At 38.7% G+C, this 25,349-nt stretch overlaps 1 protein-coding gene across 3 annotated transcripts in view; it reads right to left on the minus strand.

The window, feature by feature from the left end:
• ATE1 (arginyltransferase 1) overlaps nt 1–25,349 on the minus strand; it is a 163,038-nt gene that overhangs the window by 33,596 nt on the left and 104,093 nt on the right. For all 3 annotated transcript variants that reach the window (XM_055300196.1, XM_055300195.1, XM_055300194.1), the window contains exon 11: nt 11,401–11,521. In XM_055300196.1, coding sequence (XP_055156171.1) covers nt 11,401–11,521 — 121 coding nt within the window. The remainder of the gene's footprint in view (nt 1–11,400; nt 11,522–25,349) is intronic.

Here is a 25,349-nt window from a genome sequence, read left to right on the forward strand (position 1 = left end):
TGTACACATGCTGTGTACTAGGTGGAGATACAAATTGTATTTTTTCTGAATTGTAGTTAAAACTGAAAAAAAAAAACAAAGATGCCCCTCAAGATCATGATCTATACAAAATGAGCTTTTTCTAAAACACAGCATTCTATTTTTCCTCTATCATTTATTGATGCATAGGAGGCACTTTATTCAGTTTTATGTTACTGGGGGCTAACAGCCTTACAATTATTTGGTAAATGAAAAGGGGCTTCACTTAGGGATATCACCACTCTTATATCTAAATGGCACCAAGGAATGGAAATCTCTAGCAGGTCCATTTCTGCTACACAATGTGGTACATAATGTGGCTGTTAATCCTGGTTACTTCAGTTTTCTTCAATAAGCCTACCTTAATTCTGCTTTAGCTCCCCAAAACTCAGGGCCACAGCTTGTTATGTCTCTGAAACTGTAAAATCACTCTTTCTTCTCTGGATGCTATTTCCTCTTCTTGCAGGTAGTTCAGTCAGCTTGTCACCTTGGTCTTCAGAGCCTGTGACAGGTGCAGTCCTGTAATCCTTCCTATGACATTTTGCTCTATTTGTCCCATCTTCGGTTCCTTTCTAACTGAATTCAGATGCCATTATCATATTTCAACCATTTCCTTGTCAACAGCCTTATATTCCTGCCCTTTTGTGGCAACAAACTGTTCTGACAAGTCCTCATCCTGGAAGAAAGACAACTGTCTGCCTCCTCCAGGCTTCTGGAGAAGAATCTCATCTACACAATAACCTTTGATTTTTTTTTTTTAAGTTTTATTTATGGGCAGCCCCGGTGGCTTAGCGGTTTAGCGCTGCCTTCAGTCCAGGGCACGATCCTGGAGACCTGGGATTGAGTCCCATGTCAGGCTCCCTGCATGGAGCCTGCTTCTCCCTCTGCCTGCCTGTGTCTCTGCCTCTCTCTCTCTCTCTCTCTCTCTCTGTGTGTGTGTGTGTGTCTCTCATGAATAAATAAAATTTTAAAAAATAAAGTTTTATTTATTTTAAGTAATCTCTACCCCCTCCCATGGGACTTGATCTCAGGACCCCAAGGTCAACTGTCACATGCTCTTCCACCTGAGCCAGCCAGGCATCCCTCAAGCTCATCGATTTTTTTTTAAGATTTTATTTATTTATTCATAGAGACACACAGAGAGAGGAGCAGAGACACAGGCAGAGGGAGAAGCAGGCGCCATCCAGGGAGCCCGACGTGGGACTCGATCCCGGGTCTCCCAGGATCACACCCCGGGGCTGTAGGTGGCACTAATCTGTTGTGCCACTGGGGCTGCCCAAGCTCACCAATTTTAACAAGGATTGGCAGTCAGCTGTCTCCTGTTCTTATCCTGCCACCACCCCCATCACTAGTACCTACTTCAAATGGAAAACAAGAGGCATCAGATGAGAAAGCTTTCCACCTGCTGCCACCAAGTCAATATACTTATCTTCACTTGCACTGAGCCCTTCCTCACCCTCTCTCTAACAAAGGGTCCTTACTATCTAAGGCTCATCTTCCCATCTGTGTGCTTGATTTTTCTTGTGCTTCATGTCAGAAACCTTGATATATTGACTTCCACCCCTCTTCTATTATCGTTAATCCTTCTCTGCTCCAATTCCTGTCCGCTTTTGAAAATGCTCAAGTCTCTCATTTTTTTGAAGGCTTTCTGCCATCAGATTTACTGGCTAGTGTCTTCAAAATTCAAATTTGACTATGTCACCTTCTACTCAGTTTTTTTTAAAAAGATTTATTTATTCGAGAGACAGAGAGCAAGTGAGAGAGAGCACGAGCAGGGGGAGGGGCAGAGGGAGAGGGAGAAGCAGACACCCAACTGAGGAAGGAGCCCAATTTAGGGCAGGGGGGGGGTCAATCCGGGGACTCCAGGATCATGACAAAGGCAGCCACTTAACTGAACCACACAGGTGGCCCTTCTCAGTTTTTAAGCCCTGACACGATTTCATTCTCATCCAAACTAAGACAGGTCTTGCCAAGATCCTCCCAAAGGTGCTTCTCAAGCCCTGTCAGCAGAATCAGATGCTGCTCCTGCTCCCTGTCTCTTGAACCTGTTTCTTGTGACTTCTGTGACCCCCACACTCTCTTGGCTTCTCCTTACACCTCTTTGGTCTCTAATGGGGCTCTTCTTCATCTGCTCAGTCATTCCATGGTGGGGTTCCTCCAGGTTCTTGCCTGGACCACTGTTTCCCACTGCAAACGACCACCCTCACTCATAAGGCTCCTGTGCACATGCTAGTGCTCGGTGCCTCTTTCCTAGGTCTTTCATCAGTGTCGGGTCCAACTGCCTCCCTGAGACCTCTGTTCATGTCTTGAAACACCCTCAACTCACCATGTCCAAGCTGAACTCACCATTCCTCTCCTTCTCCCCCAAATCTACTCCTCCTTCCATGTTCCTCATTTCAGAAATGAAGAGTCAGCATTAGCTCCGTTTGTGTCAGAATCTAAACAACGCTTTCCCCCCACTCTAGCTATCAATCAACTGGCCAGTTCTGTGTACCCTACCTCCTGAGTACCCTTGGCACCTGTTAACTCCTGTCCAAATCCCATTACCACCCTAGGCCAGGCCACCATCATCCTTTGCTTCAAGTACCATATGCAAAACCTTCCTGATTAGTCTTCCTACCTTCAGTCTTCACTGAGTCCTGGTCATTCTTCACATATGGAGTAGCAATCACAGAACTGCTGATGTCACTCTGGTGCTTAAAATCCTTTCCTGGCCTTCTAGTGCTTTCAAGAGAAACAACTGAAGCCCTTATAATTAGCAAAGTCCTGGGACACCTGGGTGGCTCAGCGGTTGAGCATCTGCCTTTGGCTCAGGGTGGGATCCTGGGATCGAGTCCCATATCGGGCTCCTTCCGGAGAGTTTGCTTCTCCCTCTGCCTATGTCTCTGCCTCTCTCTGTGTGTCTCTCATGAATAAATAAAATCTTTAAAACAAAACAAAAAAAATTATTAGCAAACCCCTTCACCAGCTAGCTGCATCTCTCCCACCTAGCTGGCCACCCCACCCCCAAACTCTAAGTGTTTTCCCTCTCCCCGCAACCCCCAGGCCTTCTAAATATGCTCTTCTCTCTCCCTGAAGTTCCTGCATTCTCTCTCCCTTTAAAAACTCTAACAGGTCATTTCATCTGAGAAGCACACCCTGTCCAAAGCCGGGCTGAGGACCCTCCCATGTGGACTAATGTCATCTTCTATCTCCCACAATATGCCACTAACCACACTTCACAGCAACGCTGGATAACCGTCTGTGTCCTCCACTAAGCTATCCTGGAGGGCTGAGTAATTTACATCTCCATCATAAAGCGTAATACCCGGCTTAAGAAATACTTGCTGAATGATTTTATGAATTCTTCACATTTTTGATTCTGATTCCTGGCTGGCTCCTCCAACTATTTCAAATTAAATTAGCTTTTTTTTTTTTTTAAGTCCACTACTTTCCCATATTTGTGGTCCTTACTCTATCTGCCCCAATACAACTGACATGTTCAGCTGACACTAGGGACATGCCATCTCAATCTGTACTTCTACATTAGACTTCTTAGGCATTGCCTCTTATCTCCCAGTCTTCATCTCTGTCTCATACCATGACTAATGTGCATGGTTCTATGATGGGCAGATGGACAACGTCTGTCTTCCTTCTCCCTTTCAGATGCAGCAGCCTAATCTCCATTTGTGCATGTGCAAATGCACAGTACAGAGGTATTAGCACCCTGTGAGACCATCATCAGCCAGTGGACAGTGAAAGCCAGGGGAGACAGTGAAAGCCAGGGGACACATACATCTTCTTGTGGTCCTTCAGGCAGCCAATTCTGAGATATGCCCGAAGGTTTCTCAAGGGACTGAGCTCCAGTCACTGAAGTGCTGGTCTGCACTGTGCACACACACCACTCCATTATCTTTCCCTCTTTCCTTTTCTAGTTCACCCTCTCCAGCCCCCACTCCTGCTCCCAGGAATGCAAGCCTGTTTCAGGATCTGCTTCTGGAGGGAAAGCAGGCTAAGTGTCTCTTCATTATAAGAATTTTTACTCTTGTTTTCTTATTTTGATAGGGGTTAGTAAAATCCTTCCCAATTGTCAACACATCCTTCCTATTTTTGGACAAATTTCATTATCAGTGAACACTCCATGGAGCATGAAAAAGTCAAGTATTCCATAAATGTTGTCTATTTCAAATGAATGGCAGCTAGGAAAATACATTTCTTACAGGAACAGGAATTCTACCCCAGTTTCCATGTTTATATTAAAAAATTTTGCTAGCATCACATAAAAGAACACTCATAAAATAAACAGACCCTCTCAGCACCTTCATTTTATAGCTTGCTTGTTTTTCTGCAGAGAGACTGAATATTAACAGACACAAAAGAGAATCTAAACAGTTTAAAAATACCTTGCAAAAAGGCAGAGACTTCATTCTTATATTGAAACCGGGTGTGAATAATATAAAAAAAACCTTTGGATTGTTATGTTTGTCTTTGGGTCAGTTCCTCCAACAGCTAGTAGACAACTGTATTACAACTGGCAAATGATGCAAGTTCCAAAATATAGCACCAAAATATAGCACCAAGTATCTTTCAATAATTTTTTTTTCAATTAAGCTGATGACTCATATTCTGTTACTACAGAGGCACCAGTTAAACCTAGAATATTAACTGATAATCCACAAGGTAGGAAACCGTTCAATTAATTGAACATTATTTAGGGCTGATGAAAAGGACTGACATCCTGGGATATGCCCTTTCTTTTGACCCTTCTTATTTAATCTTTAATCATTCCATCAATTGTCAGAGATCATTCAATTTATTGGCTAAGCAAAGTTTATAAATTCTTTTATCATATTCATGTTTTTAAATTTTAAAAATCTGTTTAAAAGCAGAATGCCCAGAAATCATCAATGCTTAATGAATTTCAACGCTTTCTGGATAGCAGTAAATTTTTACTTCCATTATAATACAGTATCCTTGTGAAGGAATTACATGTTTTCTCAAAATTTTCTAAAGTACCTGGATCAGAGTATTAAAAGAATTCTATTGTTATCATGTATCAATGGCAGTAATCTTATTTTTATAAAAAAGCATATGAAATCCATGGCTTCCAGCTCTGATACATAAGTGTACACTCCTTTATAATATATTAAATGTCTTGAATTAAGATGCCACAAAGCTCTCTAACAAATAAAAACAAGCCTCTAAAATATTCTAAAGCTTTGCCAGGCATTATGGTGCACAGACCGAAACACACCTCCTCTATGTTTTTACACATTCTGACACTTCTGAAACCCAGATGCATCTTACAGCTGATGGAGTCATAGTCTAATTGGCAACATTTTTCCTTAGTAGTAAATCAAATAAAAGACTTAAAATTGATGATGGCTCACGTTCAAGGGGACATCATTGTTCATCCTATACTTAAACAACAGGTATGGGTTTTATTTTTAATCTTTAACTGGCATTTTGGACAACCTCTTCATTACATAAAAAATGTCAGTTTTTTATTCAAACAAACAAAGCAGCCCTGTAAGACGTCACACAGTAGAACTAGGCAGAACTAGTTTTACAGACATGTTCTGAAGCAGCATGATAGCTTCCAGTTTGCTGGATGGAATGATTTAGAAATTAAAATTAATTTAAAAACTGGGTGATTATAAAAGGAATTATTTACTTAAAAATTTATCTATTTCATAAGAAAACAGAAAAGGATCAGAGAAATATTTCTTTAACAGCTAAATGGAAACCCTGAGTCTGCTTCAAGCTTTTTCAGAGCTATTGCAGCCTGCCTCTGGCCAGGGCTCCAACAGTGTTCAGTCATTGGCTCACTGCTCATGCATGCCTTTTTGAGCAAAGACTGGCTGGTAAAAATTTGTAAAGCAGTATTTTGAAAACCTCTCTCATGCAAGACTGGCTTTAGGACTCAAAAAAATGAGAACAGTCATTGCTAACCATTGAAGTTTACCTCAGTATTAGTCTGTTGTACATTTTTTACTAGGAAATGCAGATACTAAAATGTTATAATACTTCAGTGGTATGCACAAATACCACAGGAGAGACTTGTTTTTTAGCTCCTTAAACATCCTCATTAAAAAGCCATGTCAAGTAGGGAAACCTAGTTTCCAATTTTTAAACAGGAGTCATATTAGTGCTACACTAAAGTCTGGATAAGAAAGGATATCTTTGAAAAACGGTTAACTGGGAAAAGATAGAGATAACATAATGAAGTAATGTTTTCATGTGGACAGGGACACCTGGGTGGCTCAGCAGTTGAGCACCTCCCTTCACGCCCAGGGCGTGATCCTGGAGTCCCGGGATTAAGTCCCACATCAGGCTTCCTGTATGGAGTCTGCTTCTCTCTCTGCCTCTCTCTCTTTGAATAAATAAACAAAATCTTAAAAGAAATTTTTTTTTCAAGTAGATAGACAGTAAACTGAAAAGTTAGAAGACTGTAACTTTTTATATTTTCCAAACCAAAACATATTCTCCTGATTCACCAAATATAAAGGCCAAATTTCTAAGACAAAATTTTGTTTTGATGCTGGGCTACAACTGGTTCTCTCTCCAGCTGGCTACACATCCCAGGATCACCATCTTCACTGGCAACAAAGAATGTATGTTTACTAAGTATCCAACATTCAATTCCAAGTAGACAGGTCAATCTCAAATGCAGCTTAATTCTACACCTATAATAATTAAGAAAGACACTGTCCACTTATGTTACCACTGCAGCACATTTTTGGGGGCTCAGAAGTTCTGGTAAGTCTGCTTTCTCATTATGTATTATTTCCCAGTGGTCAGGGTGACATCAGGGCTAAGGTATGCCCTTTTGCGGGACCATGAACACAGTATTCAGGAAGTAATACCAGGCTTGGAAAAACCAGGGAAGCAAATATAGGTCAGACCTTTTCTAAACCTGATTATTTTATATACAGTCAGAGTGGGACTTGCTTTTTCTATGGGCATATGTGACAGAGATTACACAAGTATAGAAAAAATGCCAGGGAACCACGCCAGCAAGAAAGAAGAATGGAGTAAAGAAACAAACAAAACAACATAAAATAACATACTGGAGCCTTGGGACTTCAGAGGATCAAACTACAAGAAAGCTCCTTACACTGGATTTTCATTAAACTGTCTGGAAAGAGGTAAAATGTCCTAGAAATTCTCTAACCTGGGTAAATGCATAAAGTACTAAGACAAATTAGGTTCTATTATTTTTACAGCAAATTTAAATTCAATATCTTTACTAATATTATGACTTAGACAAATTCAGAAATTTCTTACAAATATTTCAAAGTTTGTATGGAAAAGAGGGAGTGAAATCTAGACCAATCTGTGGTAAAATGTCTATGCTGCTGTAATTATCAAGACAGAAATAAAGACTATTCTAATTAACTCCTTTGAAATCAATACTAAAAATAAGTACTCATAAAAATGAGAGAGCAATATTTGGACTAAAATTATTTTAAATCTCTGATTAGAAACAAGTATTCACTCATATTTTTCACAATAAATGATATCTGAGGGGGCCAATGATGAAACATTCCATCATGTCCTGAGGATCAATTGAAGTCAACCAGGAGGAACCAGAGGATAGTAATGGCAAATAACATATGCTCAGTGAAGCTGTCAATTGTTATAAATCTGGAACCGAAAGGATTTTTACTACCAAAAATAAATAGTACAACACCTGTATAACATTAAGAGTCAAATCAAATCATAATTTATCATGGTTCTAAAACCAACTCCAAAACATCTGGTTTACTCTGTCAATGCCGCTTGTAAATATCTGTGTTTTGACACTGCCTATCACCCAAGTAGTGGCATTTGTCCGATGAATCCCCAAATCACTAGTCAAGTAGTTTTTTACCTTACTAAAAAGGAAGAAGCAACACAGAGCATTCAGCAAAAGAAAAAAACAACAAAAGTGTGAAGCATGATTCTTGCTCTGTTTTTAAAAAATGTACACAGATGTATGCAGGAAAAAAAAAGATCAGATGGAGAGCATGAAAACAATGATAGTGATTACTGCTGTACAGAGACACAATAGGGTCATTTCAATTTCTTACCAGTGGTTTTATGGATTTGGATATATCTTCTACTGTTCCCAGTAAATATTTTTAAAAGATAATTTAAACAAGAAAAGCAAAATTTAACTGCATCGAAGAATTTTGGAATTCTATACATATTCATCAATTCAATAAGCAATCTAATAGACTGTTACTTAAAAATTATGTGAGAAACTTCTAAAATCCTTTCTTTATAGTCAGCAGAGGTCCTGAATTCAAAAACAAAGGACCTATTTATGAACAAAAGGACGTCTTAAGAGTTTTTCAAGTTGCTTCAGTTTGTCAGGCCCTCCCCCCACCATACATTAAAGCAGCAAATACAACAGGTTTTTACCGTTATGCAGATTTCCTAGTTAAGCAAATAACCATATAACCCAAACCTCCAAAATGTGGGATGTGGAGGAGTGGGAGGTCGAGGGCAGGGGGGAATAGGATTTCCAGAAGCTTACACCAATACAGAATAGAGGGAAATGTGATTTTTCTTACAAGTGGCCCTGATGCACCTTGTAGCCAAGCTCTGTTTTACAGAGACCTGTGGTGATCAGCTGTGCCTTCTCCAGAGAAATTTAACTACTGAACAGCTGGGAGGAGAAACACGATTTAGTGGAGGAAAAAAAAAAAAAGCACCATGCCGACTAACCATGGTGTCCATATTAAGCTCTGTATTTTGTGTGAGTCAGAGTTTGGGTCACGTAAAAGTAAAACTGGCCCAAGAGAAGAGAGTAGTTTCTCACGATTGCCATTTACATCTCAAATGACAATGTTTCACAGCATGCTCAATACATTCCAGCATGTAACTGCATTTTAATTTCCTAAAACCACAGGATAGAAGTCTGATTTCAAATAGTGTCTGGACTGTGATATTCAATACTGATAAAACTGTATGGTGTTCCCTTGAAATTTCCAAAGATTCAGCATGTGGAAAAGTATCTTCCTTTTCTTTGAAGCACTACTCTTGGAATTTACTCCTCTGACTTTTGTCAATAAATTCTAAACAATGAATATTAAGAGCTAAAGCTTGTGCCATAAGAAATGTAATTTAATAGATTACAGAAGGAGAACTTGCTATGTACTCTTCACTCACCAGTGTCATACTGCTAACATGAGACGCTCATTTGTGCATACTTTGGAAATGAATTTAGAACCTATTAACCACGAATGAATCTTCACTCGAATGTCCCTTCAATACATGGAAATTATTTAGTTATCTTTTCAACTTTATAAAACAAGGAGAGAGAGCTTGTGATAGCCTAAATTTCCAGGTATTATACAAAAGAAGAAACCTTTAAAATAGATCAAAAAGGAAAGAAAAGGAGGAAGGTGAAACTGTGTCTTAAGTTTGGGAGTCAGAAACCAATTCACAATCATATTATTTAGTTGGAAGGAACTTAGACATTTTTGTATGTGAACATGAAATAATGCAGTGAAGATGGTTAAAAGTTTTCACCATAGGGGAATGGTTCTGAGCTGCCCTTGAGAAAATTTGCAAAAAAGGAAAAAAAATTTATGAGGGGACAGTGGATTAAAGTATGTGTTTTTCTCCGAACTACTTAATATTGCTTTTTGCTTTGAGCCTGACTCAAACACTAATTGACAAATTCAAGGTCTGTTTTTAAGCAACATATCTGTTTGATCAGTCAGGTGTAATTTTACTTATAAATAATGAAATTCTAATTAACAATTGAAGGTGCAAGAACTATAAAACCATAGTTGTTCTATGAACCTAAATATCTAGGTAACCTGGGGGTGATCTTGGGGAGCCTAGCATATGAGTCAAGTGGGTCCCTAGGGCCACATCTTCATCAGATTCTAAACTATCGTCATGTGTGAGAAGTGTCCACTCTTGATTCATAACAGCTTTTCAAGGATGTATCAAAATACAATGTAACATGAAAGAAAAAAAAAAACCTGATTTGTGGAGGAAAAAAATGTACATCCTAGAACAGAAGAAATTACTGCATTTCTTTTCTTGTCCCTTTGTCCTATTTGATTTTTCCATTTATTCTCTTCCCCTCTCCTGGCCTTTCCACTTCTCTTTTCTGATTTCTTTCCAAGATGAGACCACAGATGACTAGATAAAAAATATTTTATTCCTAATTGTGCATCAGGCATCTCATCTGGTGGGCTGGGAGGACTCAGAACCCAGTGAAGCACACAGGGGAACACCCGGGAACTTCAGTCTGAGGACAACCACGCACAGGAACTTGATGCAATCCATCACGAGAGTATCACAACTCACATGTGATGAACAAAGCCACAGTGGAATGCAGGGAGGGCTGTGGAGGCGGACTGCTATAAACTGAGGGGGATCTAGACAAAAGGGAGGTGAATAGAATTGGACATTTTTTTGGAGACAGGAATCAGATCAAATAAAGGCAGATGCAGACAAAAGCCTGTGGCACAGTGTACGAGACACAGCATGCTAATCTGCCTAGTAACCACCAACTCAGCAATAATATGGGGCTATTCTCAGGATGTTTATCTTCTTTTGATCCTCATTACAGCTCAATAAGGTACGTTCTATTATTATCTTGATTTTGAAGGTCAGGAATCTGAGGCCAGGAAGATGATGAAACTGCCTAAGGGCACAAAATTTACAGGCTGATGATGGAACCAGGATGCAAATATAGGAAGTCTGGGCCTGGGGCTATACTTTTAGTCTGTGCCTACTACTAGTGCACAGAGTATCCATATGGGGAATATGGAGATCAAATATGGCTGGGCCTGGACTGCACAGGAAGGGGAAGGAGGGACAGAGAAGGAGAAGCACCAGAAATGTAAGAAGAAAGTCAAGAAAGTATTCTCTCTCTCTCTCTCTCTCTCTCTCTCTCTCTCTCTCACACACACACACACACACACACACACACACACACACACACACACAAGAATAAGAAAGTATTGTCACAAAACCCATTCCAACCTGTTGGCCCTCAGGAAGCCATTCCACAACTTTATTCAGCCCAAGTGGTATTTCTATCTTCTTTACTTCAACTAAACCATCTAGTGAACAATTCTTATGCATTGGGAACAAGAGAAATGGAAAGTGGTTATCAGCCCTCAAAGCATTTAACTAACAACAGAAGAAGATGGGTAAGTAAGGAGCAGAAGCACATGAGGTTTCTGCATTTATTTCCAAAAGTGAGGGTGATACCAAGTGCATGCACACTTGGTATCTCCCTGTCTTACGCATACACACACCACACATGCACACACTCATGCATATTCTACAATAAATAAAGAACCACCTGGACCTTATGAAGAGACAAAGCCACACACATGGAACCCAAAAACATTGTTAATGATTCCCAGCAGAGCTCTGCTCTGAACATACCTGCTTCTGGGTCCTGGTTGAAACGGCAGTACTTTGAGTTCTCAAGTGAAGACAGGCACTGCTCAATGGGCACCCAAACATACGTCTCAGGACACAACAAATCAGAAGGTCTATACTGACCCTAAAGAGAAGTGAAGGAAAAAAAACAGACATTAAAAACATAGTAACCTCCTGGTTACAAGGTTCCAGAGTTCTAGGAGAGATTTTAATGACCAATTTAAACTAAGTCAACCAGAAACAGCTTTCCTGTAAACACTAAGCAACTCTAGGAACTGCTTTCCCATCTCAAGATGCACATTTGATTCAAAAACTCTCTAACAGTAATGCATCACTATTTGCGATGCATCACTATCTGGAAGATTCAAGTTTCTACTTTCTTTTGGAAAAAATACTTAATATACAATCCTTGCTGAGCTGATTGCAGAGAATACCCAGGTTTGAAATCAAAGTGAAATGTCTTTTCACGTATGAAAGCATTACAATTTCATCAGGAGCAAACTTCTTTTCCAAAATGGAATTTCAGGATGTTTTCATTTATAGACTCGGTTGATAATAATCATTCCATGCTAATGTATTAAAAAGTACTGTTTTGTCAAGGAACTTCCACGAAAAATCTAAACTGGTAAATGTAAATAAAGTTTAAAAAAACATTCCAGAAATTATAGGCAAACCTCTAAGATAATAACACTCTCAAGTTTCTTCAAAAATGCCATTTTAGCAAAAATGATTTATAATTTATAATCCAATTATATACCCAAATATAAAACAAAGACTATACACTAGCTACTAAAGAAAAAAATCCTTTGCCTATAGGTAATTTGGTAGATAATCAACAGGAGATGGCACAAATTAAGTGAAATCATTCAGTGAAAATTTTCAGAAGTATCAAAGTTAATTAAAATTTATGTATCTCTTCTCTAAAATTCTGAATTTCAATTTATGATGGAGGTTAAAATCCAGTATGGTGTTTTCCAATTCTGTCTAGCACAATGCACAGTAAGAAATACACTTTACATCATAACCTAGTAATAAACATTACTGCAAATATAGAAGTAGAAACAACTTTTTACTATAAAATGTTTACCCGTGTTATGTAATCTTTTACTTCCTATCCTACTCCATTTCATTTTTTTTATATGATGCAACTGAACCATAAATACTGCTTTTACAAACGGCAAGTGGGTCACAGCCTCAGAGTTTGAAAAACACAATCTAGTGCAAAAAACCCTTTACAAAGAATATTGCTGCCACAGACCCAACACTGTTACATACCTTTACATCAGACAGGCACTCTGTAAACTGCCTGCTATATGCAGGTCACTATAGGAAGCCTCACTCAGATATACAAGGAACACCACACCCTCCCAGCACTCGAAGCATCCAGAAGTCCGCAAGCAAATGGGGGAAGAGTGTACATGAGAAAAGTGTGTGCAAACCAGCTCCTGTGGGAGAGGCAGCGAGAGAGGTCAAGGGGGATGTGGAGTTTTATTGGGGATTTAACAGATGACTGGAGTTAAGTCTAGGGCAGGATGAAAAGAAATAAGAACACTCTAGAGGAAGGGAACAGGATAAATAAGGACGCAGAGTGGGTCCTGGTATAAGATCATCCTGAGGAACAGGAAGTAGCGGGGTACTGCAGAAATGGAAGGGCGGGTTGGGACAGATTCTATGAGGCCTCAAAATTCATGTTTCAGGCTATATTCGAGATGAGATGGGAATGCTTACTGGCTAAGGGAGAAAGCATGACAGGAGGGAGACTAGAACTCAGGTGCTTGACCTTGACCTTCCCAGACTGTTCACGGCATTGCTGCCGCCTCACGGCCCTGGAGCTGGAAAGGCCACCAGTAAGGGGCAGCTCCAGGCAGTCCATGTACTCACCCAACATGAAAATTGGACCTAACATAGGACTTGTTAAAGATGGATTCACAATTAGTAGGTTCAGTGAAGCCTGGTATTCAGTGAGGTCTATCTTATCAAAAGCAACATCATTCTCTCCATTAATTCAGAAACTGTTTTCTTGGTGGAAAGAAAGCAGCAGCTTGATGTGATGCTGACCATATTGACAAATCTGAAAAACAGTCTAAAGCAATGCATTTAGGGATGCCTGGGTGGCTCAATGGTTGAGCATCTGCCTTCGGTTCAGGGTGTGATCCCGGGGTCCTGAGATAGAGTCCTGAAGTGGGCTCCCCACAGGGAGCCTGGTTCTCCCTCTGCCTATATCTCTGCCTCTTTCTGTCTCTTATGAATAAATAAATAAAATCTTAAAAGACAAATAAGTAAAGCAATGCATTTAAATCTTCTTTATTTTCATTTTGGATTATAGACCATTTTGAAAATCTGATGAGGGGAAGAAAGCTTAATAGTATAAAAGTAAAAATATAAAACTTTTACAGAGGAAAAAAAGGAGTACATTTTCTTCACCTTGGAGTATACAAAGATACTCTCAGTGTTAGCCATTTCAAAAAAGCATTAACCATAACAACAACAAAAAAACACAACAAACTATGATGAACTGGGCTTCATGAAAATTATATACTGTTTTTCAAAAAAATTTTAAGAAAATAAATGGGCAAGCCAAGACTAATAGGAAATATTAACAAAACATATACTGGAAAAAAGATCTGTGTCCAAAACACATAAAAAAAAAACTTAGCTCAAGAATAAAAAATTCATTTTTTAAAAAAAGGCACCAAATATAGATGAATATACATAAGTGCCTAATAAGCACCTGAAAACATATTCAACATTAGTTAGCAGAAATGTAAATTGAAGCAGTAACATATCACTGCACACCTACTAGAATGGCTAACATTAAAAAGACTGAATAACAAGTTCTGGCAAGGATTTGGATTATGCAGAACATGGATACTGCAGGTTTAAAATGGTATAACCATTTGGGAAAATATAAATATTCTTGGACATGTATCATTTGTGGGCATGTCTAGGATAAATTCCTTGAATTGGAATTGATGCGTGTCAGGGTTTTTACATTTTATAGCATAAAACTATTTTCCATAGAAGTTGTGCCATTTTACATTTCCATTAGCAACATATGGACAGAAGTGTTCGTTTCCCCACATCCTTACCAACACAGTATACAATTGAAACTTTCAATCTCTGCCAATCTGAGAAATGGCATTTCATTGTCGTTTTTATTTGCATCACAAAGCTTTCCATATGTTTAAAGCAATTTGTATTTCCTTTTCCATAATGTTGGCCCACTCTGTTGTTAGATTTCTGGTATTATTTGAAAAACTCTTTATATAGTAAGTAAATTCACTCTTAGTTTGCAAAATATGTTGTACTTCCTAGTTTATGGGTCTTTTGACTCTGTATGCCATTTTCTTTCACCATGTAGAAATCTGATAAGTGGTCAAATTCATCACTGTTTAAAATGGTGTCTGAGTTTTGCAATATAATTCTTAAAAGTCACTATCACCCAAATATTATAAAAACATTTACATGTTTTTTCTAGTACTTTTATGGTTTCATAATTTTACATTTACATTTATGCTCCATCTGGAATTTATTTTGGTGTAAGGTATAAGAAAAGGATCTAACCTAATTTCTTTCAGATGTTACCAAGTGGCCTCATATCATTTTAGAACCATCGTTTCCCCCCACTGATTTAAATGTCTTTTTGATAACTTACTAAATTTCCATACACATTTAGATCTCTTTCAGCACTTTCTATTTATTTTGATATACTGATCTGTCTATTCATGTGTCAGTGCCACACAGTTTTAACTATTAAAGCTTGATATTATATTTCATTTCTAGTAGATCTAACCATCCCTCTATCACTGCTCTCCATTTGCAGAATCTTCTGGCTCTTTCTGCTTAATTTTTCTATAATTCTGTACTTAGGGGGCATCTGGCTGATTTAGGATGCAACTCAATCTCAGGATCATGAGTTTGAGCCTCATGATGGGTGTAGACATTACTTAAATAAAATCTTAAAAATAAAATAAAATTCTGTACTTAGTACAAAAATATTATTATGAACAAGGAAACTAATAAAAATATTACGGTGTATTTTGTCTATTGTGATGGCAGGACATAAAAGCAGAGAATCCCAAGAATGTTAGTAAAAAGAATATATATGTATCATCTTAGGTTAAAAGCAACCCAAAACATACAGATAATACCATTTTCTCATTTAAGGGAGAACTGAATGATGACTGGCTAAAATGCACAGATCAAATACTTGGGGGCAAGGTGGGGGAAGGCAGTCAAGCATCACCTTTGAAGTCTTTTTTTTTTTTTAAGATTTTATTTATGTATTCATGAGAAACGGGGGTGGGGGGGGGAAGCAGAGACAGGCAGAGGGAGAAGCAGGCGCAGATGTCCCACCTTAGAAGTCTTTAAAGGATTAAACAGATTCCATGCAGATAGGCAGATTCATCCACAGACACCTGAACCCAGTGCCTGAATTTAGCAATGACGCTGACATTCAAAAATATTCAGTCACTGAACAGGAAACGAATCCTCACTATTCAACAGACACTAGATGCTAGGAATAAAATGATGAACAAATAAACGCATGCCTCTAGGGGCACCTGGGTGGCTCAGTGGTTGAACGTCTGCCTTCAGCTCACGTCATGATCCCGGGGTCCTGGGATTGGGTTCCACTTCAGGCTCCCCAGAGGGAGCCTGCTTCTCCCTCTGCCTATGTCTCTACCTCTCTTTCTGTGTCTCTTAGGAATGAATAAATAAAGTCTAAAAAAAAATGCATGCCTCTAGATAACTCACGATCTACTGGCAGTGACGGACCTGGACAAAGATGAAGTGAACATAAGAAAGCAAGAGGGTGCCTGGGTAGCTCAGGTGGTTAAGTGTCTGACTCCTGATTTCAGTTCAGATCATGATCTCAGGGTCATAACATCAAGCCCCGAGTTGGGCTCACTCACTAAGCATGGAGTCTGTTTGAGGCTCTTTTTCCCTCTCCCCTCCCACCTCAACCCCTCTCTCTTAAAAAAAAAAAAAAAAAAAAAAAAAAAGTAGTAGAAGAAGAAAGTGTAACTGTGTACAGTAGTTCAAAGTTCCTAAATTTTCACAATATTCTTTTCAGGCAATACTTGTTCATAACAGTGGGTCAGAGATTTTCTTTTAAACTATTTTTTAAAGATTATTTATTTGAAAGAGAAAGAGAAAGCATTAGAGACAGAGTAAGCATGAGTAGGGGGGCAGAGGGAGAGGGAGAAGCAGACCCCCCACCAATCAAGAAGCCTGATGCAGGGCTTAATCCCAGGACTCTGGGATCATGACCTGAGCTGAAGGCAGACCCTTGACCGACTCAGCCACCCAGGCACCCCTCTTTTTAACTCTATATATTTTTTAAGATTTTATTTATTTATTCATGAGAGACACAGAGAGAGAGGCAGAGACGTAGGCAGAGCGAGAAGTAGGCTCCCTGTGGGGAGCCTGATGTGGGACTAGATCCTAGGATAATGACCAGAGCAAAAGGCAGCCGCTCAACCACTAAGCCACCCAGGTGTCCCTTTTTAACTATTTAAATACTTCGTTTATCTCACTGAAGTCACAAATGTATACACTTTTGACTTATGCTCATCATCCGAAATCAAGTTCTTAAGATTAGATTAAAACATTATTTTTCTCCAAAGTAATAGGCTTATCTCAGTGTTTCATATCAAATATTCTCTCAGGCCACCAAAGAATACAAAAAGTTTTACGAAATAAACCACTCTGAAATGTTATGCCTTCTTACATTTCTAACATTAGCTGGTTGAGCGTTAGGAGACCAAAGTGCTTAAGGCTCAATTTAAAGTCGCCACCACACAAATGAAAAACGCAGAGGCTTGAAATCTACCCTGCCTTTGCAGCCAATGTAAGAAAATGAGAAATGTCTGTGCTAAGAATGTAATTACTTAAGGATTTGGACATACTTTCCCCGTAGTCAGAAGAAAAAATATTTAATCATCCTCTAAGTACATTCATTCATCCTGGAACAATGAGGTAAAAGCAGATTAATTCTTTCCTAGGGTGCTGACTCTTTGTAAATAAGAAGAAATCAGAGTTACCATAGATTTCTCAAGTACTCAAAATTTTGAAAATGTAATTGGTCTGACAGGGCTTATCTTAAAATTTTTTTGAGCATTCTTGCAACTCGATCTATAATTTTAGAAGATAAGCTTCAGACTCCACACACCATCTCAACTCTCCCCCCCAACAAGGACAGCACCCCATGAAATGTTACCAAGCAAAGGCACCTATTTCAAGAGGGGAAGCCCCGGGGGAGGATGATACAGTTCAAGATTAAGAAGCCTGGGAAAGGTAAAATCTATCTTCTAAAAAGCCTAAAATTAGAAGATGGAATGCCTATTCCTTACTATTAATTATGTGTTTCTGGGAAGGGATAACCACTCCATTCAAAGTCCTTAAAGGGAAATAAGTTCAGCAACCTCTGGGAGCTACGGCTTCACCAGCTGTTGTAACTTCTGTAGCTGTTTACGAACTGTTCTGGACTGGAAAACAAGAGGAAAAACAACCAACAACTAAGTGCCTCTACATTTTGAGTTGTCAAAGAAGGGTGAATATGTTGCTCAGAATGCTCAGCAGTATTCAGTATTCAATTTAATGATTTTATTCCCTGATTTCACTTTGTTTAAAGAAAACTACTTAGACTACTTGTAAAACCTAAATTATACTTATACCCCCACCAAAAAAAGAGAATAAATTAAAATATGGTCATAATATTTCCATCAATTTTACTGGGTTGTCATATATTGAAATACAAGGAAATTCCAAAGTTAAATCGAAAACAGTAGGGGAAAAAAACTAGCTAAATACATTTCCTGCTCGATTTCCTTTAAAAATAACTGCTTCTTCTGGAAAAGGAGATCATACAATTTTGGTTTTTGGTCAATGGAATGAACAGGCATTCCTTTCACTTGCATGCTTTAGACCATAATTTGAATAACATTATCATATTGATCTAATTTTCTACCCTATAAAAAAATCACAAAATAAACTATAAGGAGACTAGCTTAGTTAAGCAAAACATACTAATCAAAATTCAAATTAAAAATTACATCCATTTTGATAACTAGAGGTTAAAAACATCTTGCTTTCATTTCTTACCAAATAAAAGTGACACAGGTATATAAAGAGCATATAAAAAGGGTTAAGTATCTGGAAAAATCTGATTTCACAATCATTAACAATTTTGGCAAGGATACTTTAAAATAGATTAACATTCTTTATTTCTAATGAAAACGCACCCAACAACACTAAGAGACTTTCCCTTAAGTTAAGGTATAACTAGTTAGAAACCTGGATCTTTGAAGGCAAAAGCAACATTAAGTAGATGGAGGAAGGGCAAAAAAAAAAAAAGGTTCTAGCAACCCATGGCAATCAATCCTTTCTTTTGGTCATTTTTTTGAGACGCAATTCACATATCTTAAGATTCACCTTTTTAAAGTGTACAATTCCACTGTGTTTATGTATATTTTGCAAGGTTACCCCAATCAACATGACTACCTAATTCCATAATATTTTTATCATTCTAAAAAAAAAAAAAAGCGGACCCATTAGTAGTCACTTCCCAAGCCCTCTCCCTGCAAGTCCCTGGCAACCATTAAATCTACCGGCAATTCATTTTAAAATGGAGTATTTGTTTACATTGCCACACTTCCTATTAGAGGCAGAGTAAAACCCAAAGCCACAACACAGCCTACAAGGCCCTAGAACGTGGCCCGTTACCTTTCTAGCTTGTCTTCCAGGACTTTTTCCCTCTTCGTCATTCCACCCTGGCCACACTGTTGCTCCCAGAACACATCAAGCCTGCTCCCGCCTCAGGGCTTCTGACTGTTTTCTCTTCTGGTCCTACAGATATTGCTGGGACTGTCAACCACTTTTAAGTTTTTGCTGAAATGTCATCTCAGCGAACCCCACCTATCCCCCCTATTTTTCTTCCATAAGACTTGCCACCTTCTAACACTCTTGTTAATTTACTTATTTATTAGATCTACAGGAAACTCACTGCTAGAACAAAGGGTTAGGAGTTTTAGTCTGATTTGTTTACTGACATATCCCAAAATCTGCTCAGTAAATAACTGTTGGATGAACAAACAATGAATGCAGGACACTGGGCCCATGCCTCTTCTACTTCCCTCCCTAAACACAGTGGAGGTCACTTAAATATGTCTCCTTGCACATTAACATGGCATGCACGGATCCACCAGTGTTTGCTGAACTTGTATTTATGATGCAGCCCCACTTCATTTCTACCGTATAGAAACAGTTCCCAACCTTGGGAATGCTGTGATTTATCACTGAAGACTCAAACTCAAAGTACATTATCATGGCAGAGTTACTGGAAGAGTTACTGAAATTAAAAAGTTCTCATACTCAAGAAGGTTAGAAACTACTAGTTGATGCCGATTTAGTTTTTTCCCCCCTCTCAAAGCTGAAAATATTCCTTTCTTTATTTCATCAGCACACACTTTCTTTTAAAGAAATGCATAGCTTTTCATACTAAGTTTCATTTTAGAAAAGGAGGAGGAAACATGACTTGAGAGAAAGCCTCTTCATCTACCCAGAGTTCAGCAGTGTCACTTTGGTGATGACAAGGAACAAGGACAACAGCCCTCTTAGCATTTAAGAACATAGTCTCATGGGGTGCCCCAAGCAGCTGACTTTGACTCAGGTCATGATCCTGGGGTCCTGGGATTGAGCCCCAATGTCAGGCTTCCCACTCAGCAGGCCGTCCAGCTTCTCCCTGTCTTCCCCCTACCTGCTGTGTTCTCCCTCTCTCAAATAAATAAAAATCTTAAAAAAAAAAAAAAAAGAACATAGTCTTCATGATTCTGCACGTCACAGGAGCTCAATCTCAGAATAAATGACAAAGGTAATGAAAACAGACACCATTTTTATTGTGCAAATGAAACAGTAAGATCATGTAATGGTAGTGATCTAATTCAACGGTTCTGGTAATGAACTTAGAACTAAACTTATGATTCCCATCCTCCTTCTATACCTAAATTTTAAAATATTTTTAAAGGATTTTCAAAGTAAGTTCTAAAAACCTTAAAAATCACAACTCGGTTCAAAAGGCACAGACTTCACTCATCATCAAAGATGAAAGGATGGAATGAGCCTTGTGACGCACTCACGATCTGTTGGGGAAAAGGGAAGCCGTGTTTCAGTAACTATGGTAGGCAGGGGTAAATGCAGGGGAGTGGGCGCAAGGTGCCGGGGAAGCACGAAAGAGCTGCAACATGGCTGTGATACTTGGAAGAATGAGGACTATACACAAGCTGCTGATCAAACACAAGGATGAGACAACCAGCTATTCAACCAGAGGTCTCTTCTGTAGCGTGTCAGTCTGAGTCGCACCATGTTTGGAAAAAAAAGTTAGGCACTTACCAAAAGCACAAACAGATCCAAGACTTATATGGCCGTCTCCCTCCTGAGCTCCCAAATACGTGTCCGTCATAATTTCACCAAATAGGAAATGAAATGGGAAACAACCGGTTCAGCCCCACAGATTAGTAAGTGATCCTGTGTGTGATTTGTGGACACTTCAAAAATAAATGTCTCTTCAGCTTTCCATTCAAAATGTTAGGTTAGTTATAAAGGCTAACTCCATCTTTTCTCTGAACAAGTGCCCGTTTCCATAAATTCAAATTTATTACCAGCATATAGCTTTCTTCTTAATACAGAACAATATATTCGAAGTAACTTTGAAGTTCATGAATGGACCCTACTGTAACTTGGTATTATCTGGAGAAATGTCATGAAATTGACAATTTCAAAATTACATTCTGCTTTATGTTTTTACATCTTCTTAGATCCCTACAGAAGCACTTACTATTGAATGTATAGTAAAAAATAGCTTATCACTACCCCTTTTTAAATAAATGTACAGTATTAAAAGGTCTATTCTTTGATTATAGCGAACCCAGAAATAAATGATTCTAATTTCTAAAGGGCTCCAACATCACTTAAAAGCCTTTTTTTTTTCTTTTTTTTTTTTTTTGGCCTTTATAAGATATATATGAACTCATGTGCATTCAGGACTGCAAATGTTTGCAAATCTGACATATAAGAAAGAATTCTCTCTGAATAATATTACATTTGTCTTTATATTGAGTTTAAACATGCAAATGAGAAGTTATTTCTTTAATTAGAGTTAAAGGATTTGAGACTTATTTTTCTCAGAAAAAAAATCAGAGAAAAGTAAAGAAATGCTTTCATATGATATTCACCCAAGTTAGCATTCTTGGTTTTTAATTGGAAACATCTGGGGATGGGCTTGGCAGATTGCAATAAAATTGAAGTTACCAATTCACACCCTGCCATTTTGAGGGTATTTTGTTTTTACAGTTTTCAAATTAAAACCAAACGGACTTTCCTTTGAACTCTGGTCCTGAAGCAAAGATCTTTATGAGATTTCACTCTCAAGAATACTTTATAAATATTTTGAAAAATACGAAGGATTTCGCAAGTATTTGAGGAGAGGATAAACCAGCACAGTTTATTTTAAAAGTTCAAGTTAAATTAAAATGTAAGAACACTAAAAAGACAGTATTATTTAAATCACACACGTGTGTGTGCGCGCACACGTATGCATACACACACACAGAGTAAACCCCAGTAGCACTGAACAAAGAAGAAAGATTTACCAGACATTTAAAAGTCTTTATCAGGTAAAGTTGATACCAGTATCTCAACTTTTCCACGATACACCTATTGATTTTACTAAAACCAATTGCTTAAAGAGAAGCTCTAAAATGACATCAACAAAAATAGTTCAAAATAATCCATTAGAGTGGGCTGTACCTCCAGAGAAAGTAAGAACAAGGGCTTATTAAATCCAGTCTTTTCCCTGAAAGACAACACCAGTGCAATCCCATCCACAAAGTACTACAGCAGACCCCTTGCTCCCTGATTTCATTACATAAACAGAGATTGACTTTATCAGTCCCCAAGAGAGTGCTTGAGAAGTAACTCTAGCTGCTCTGTTTTCAGAAACTGTGTTTGGATTGTGCCACGCTCAGTTGGCGAGGTGAGCAGAGACCAGTGAAGACAAAGGGCCTAAACATCTGAATCCATTTGTGTTCCCCAAATTCTGAGAGCCAACAGATGTACTCCATGTGCTGCTAGGCTAAGCTTTGAAAATTTAAAAATACATATTTTTTCCACTGACAAACAGAAAGTGATGGTATTCTGTGTTTCTTTAATTAAAATCCAAGGGTTTGCAAAGGCTCCGGGACTTATGTTAAAGCTTCCTTAAGACTGGGCTATTTATTTTACTATTAGCAAATAATAGAGAATAAAGATTCCAATTCAGTTTTAATCACAATCTTTGCTTTTATTTTGGAAACCCTGGGTTAATCTTTTTTCTTCTAGAAAATACAAAGAAGGCTTGTGAAGAAAAGATTCAGGGAGTCAACTTACAGCCCAAATTTAATTTCAAACTGAAGGGTCATAAGTTGAAAAGGATGAAGAAAAAAAGAGAATGAAAGACAAAGACAATAAGAGAAAATGAAAATGTAAAACCCAAAGCTGTTTAATTTCTGTTAAAGATTAGATATTCACAAATATTCATGAATATTTGTGCATGCGTGCGTGTCTGTGTCTGTGTATTAAATCTGGCCTTCCCTGTACTAGGAAGAAGAATCAGATTAGGTGTTTGCTTTGTCACGTTTGAGGCTTTTGCTTGCAAAGTGGCAGGGAGAGTCAAGGGCTCTGCCCCTGCCTGAGGCAGAGCCATCCTCAGCTGGACCACAGCAACCGACAGACTCCAAGTTCTCCTGCACTGAATCCATCCATCCTCCAACTGCCAACAGAGAATGGACTGTGTCATCGTTCTGCTTAAAACCCCTTACAGGCTCTCCAATATCTATAGTAAAGTATAGATAATCCTTTTTTATTTTTTTTTAAAGATTTCTTAAAGATTTATTTATTCATGAGAGACAGAGAGAGGCAGAGACACAGGCAGAGGGAGAAGCAGGCTCCATGCAGGGAGCCCGACGTGGGACTCGATCCGGGTTTCCAGGATCACGCCCTGGACTGAAGGTGGCGCTAAACCACTGATTATCTGGGCGCTGCCCAGATAATCCCTTTTTAAAGTTTAAAAAAAAAAGGATCTTCTCTTTATCTTTGGAATTTGCAAGCTTCACTATTAGATGTCGAGGTGTTGAACGGTTTTTATTGATTTTAGGGGGGGATCTCTCTATTTCCTGGATCTGAATGCCTGTTTCCCTTCCCAGATTGGGAAAGTTTTCAGCTAGGATTTGTTCAAATACATATTCTGGCCCTCTGTCCCTTTCGGCGCCCTCGGGAACCCCAATTAAACGTAGGTTTTTCTTCCTTAGAGTGTCATTTATTTGCCTTAATCTGTCTTCGTGGTTCTTGGAACAGAACAGAGAACCCAGAAGTGGACCCTGAACTTTATGCTCAACTAATATACGATAAAGGAGGAAAGACGATCCACTAGAAGAAAGACAGTCTCTTCAATAAATGGTGCTGGGAAAATTGGACATCCACATGCAGAAGAATGAAACTGGACCACTCTCTTGCACCATACACAAAGATAAACTCAAAATAGATGAAAGATCTAAATGTGAGACAAGATTCCATCAAAATCCCAGAGAAGAACTCAGGCAACACCCTTTTTGAACTTGGCCACAGTAACCGGAGAAGGACAAACAGTGTATGTTCTCATTCATTTGGGGAATAGGAATAATAGCGAAAGGGAATATAAGGGAAGGGAGAAGAAATGTGTGAGAAATATCAGAAAGGGAGACAGAACATAAAGACTTCTAACTCTGGGAAATGAACTAGGGGTGGTGGAGGGGGAGGAGGGCGGGGGGTGGGGGTGAATGGGTGACGGGCACTGAGGGGGACACTTGATGGGATGAGCACTGGGTGTTATTCTGTATGTTGGTAAATTGAACACCAATAAAAATTAATTTATAAAAAAAAAAAAAAAGTTTAAAAAAAAAAAAGTCACAGGCCAAAAAAAAAAAAAAAAAAAATCACAGGTCTTTTAAAGATACTGTTGTGATTTTAGTTAACGGCTGATGAGAAACTGTGTAAGATAAAAAGTAGTACAAATTCATGAATGCTTTTAAATGAGTTTGGATTTTATCAATGACAGGAGAACCTACATATGTTTGCATAATCATACTATGCTCACATGTTTATTAGCCTGCACAGAATCCTAGACTTCTTGCTCCCTGGCTTAGACAGACCAGGCACCTTGAGTGTATGGCACAAGATGTGTTGTCAGCCTATACTCTCTTTCCTGGGCACACTCACACCAGGGCACTCACATCCAGGCATCAGGCTTACTACTCACTTGGGTCTAAATGCTTCCTGTGAACCTAAATGCTGCCTCTTTCTCTCCCAAGCTCTCCTTGGACTCCCCCTCTCAGGCAGAATCATCCCCTGCATGCTCTTTCCTGCAAGTCAATGGGTACTTAATAAATGTCTATCGTCTTCCAGACTCTCTGCTAAGGTCCTGTGCACACCACGGTGAACAGTAACTCGCCAGTTTCAGTTCTCAGGGACCTTCTAGTCTAGAAAGGAAGGGGACTTTAAGAAAATAATCACACAGAAACATACCATTACAAAGTGTGACAAGTGCTATGATGAAAAAGCACTTCAAGCAGTATAATAGGGACCCTTATTTTAGATTGGGAGGTACAGGGTTGATGTCTTTAGTGGTTATCTGCATTTCTGCAGAAGTCTTTTCCAGAATATCATCTCTTAGAGTTGTCTGTTTACAAGCTGCTTCTCTTACTTCTGCAAACCCCGCCCCACACCCAGTCCCCTCTTCAGTTTCAGTTTGGGAGTTTCCAGGGGGCTGGGAGGACATCACTTCTCTGCATTCCTTGTGCCTATGTAGAATTCCTTATGTGGACTCAATTCCCAATAAATACTTATTCGAATATTTATTCAATTAAACTGAATGTGTCAAG

This window comes from Nyctereutes procyonoides, unplaced genomic scaffold (genome assembly GCF_905146905.1).
Source record: "Nyctereutes procyonoides isolate TBG_1078 unplaced genomic scaffold, NYPRO_anot_genome, whole genome shotgun sequence".
Taxonomy (NCBI): domain Eukaryota; kingdom Metazoa; phylum Chordata; class Mammalia; order Carnivora; family Canidae; genus Nyctereutes; species Nyctereutes procyonoides.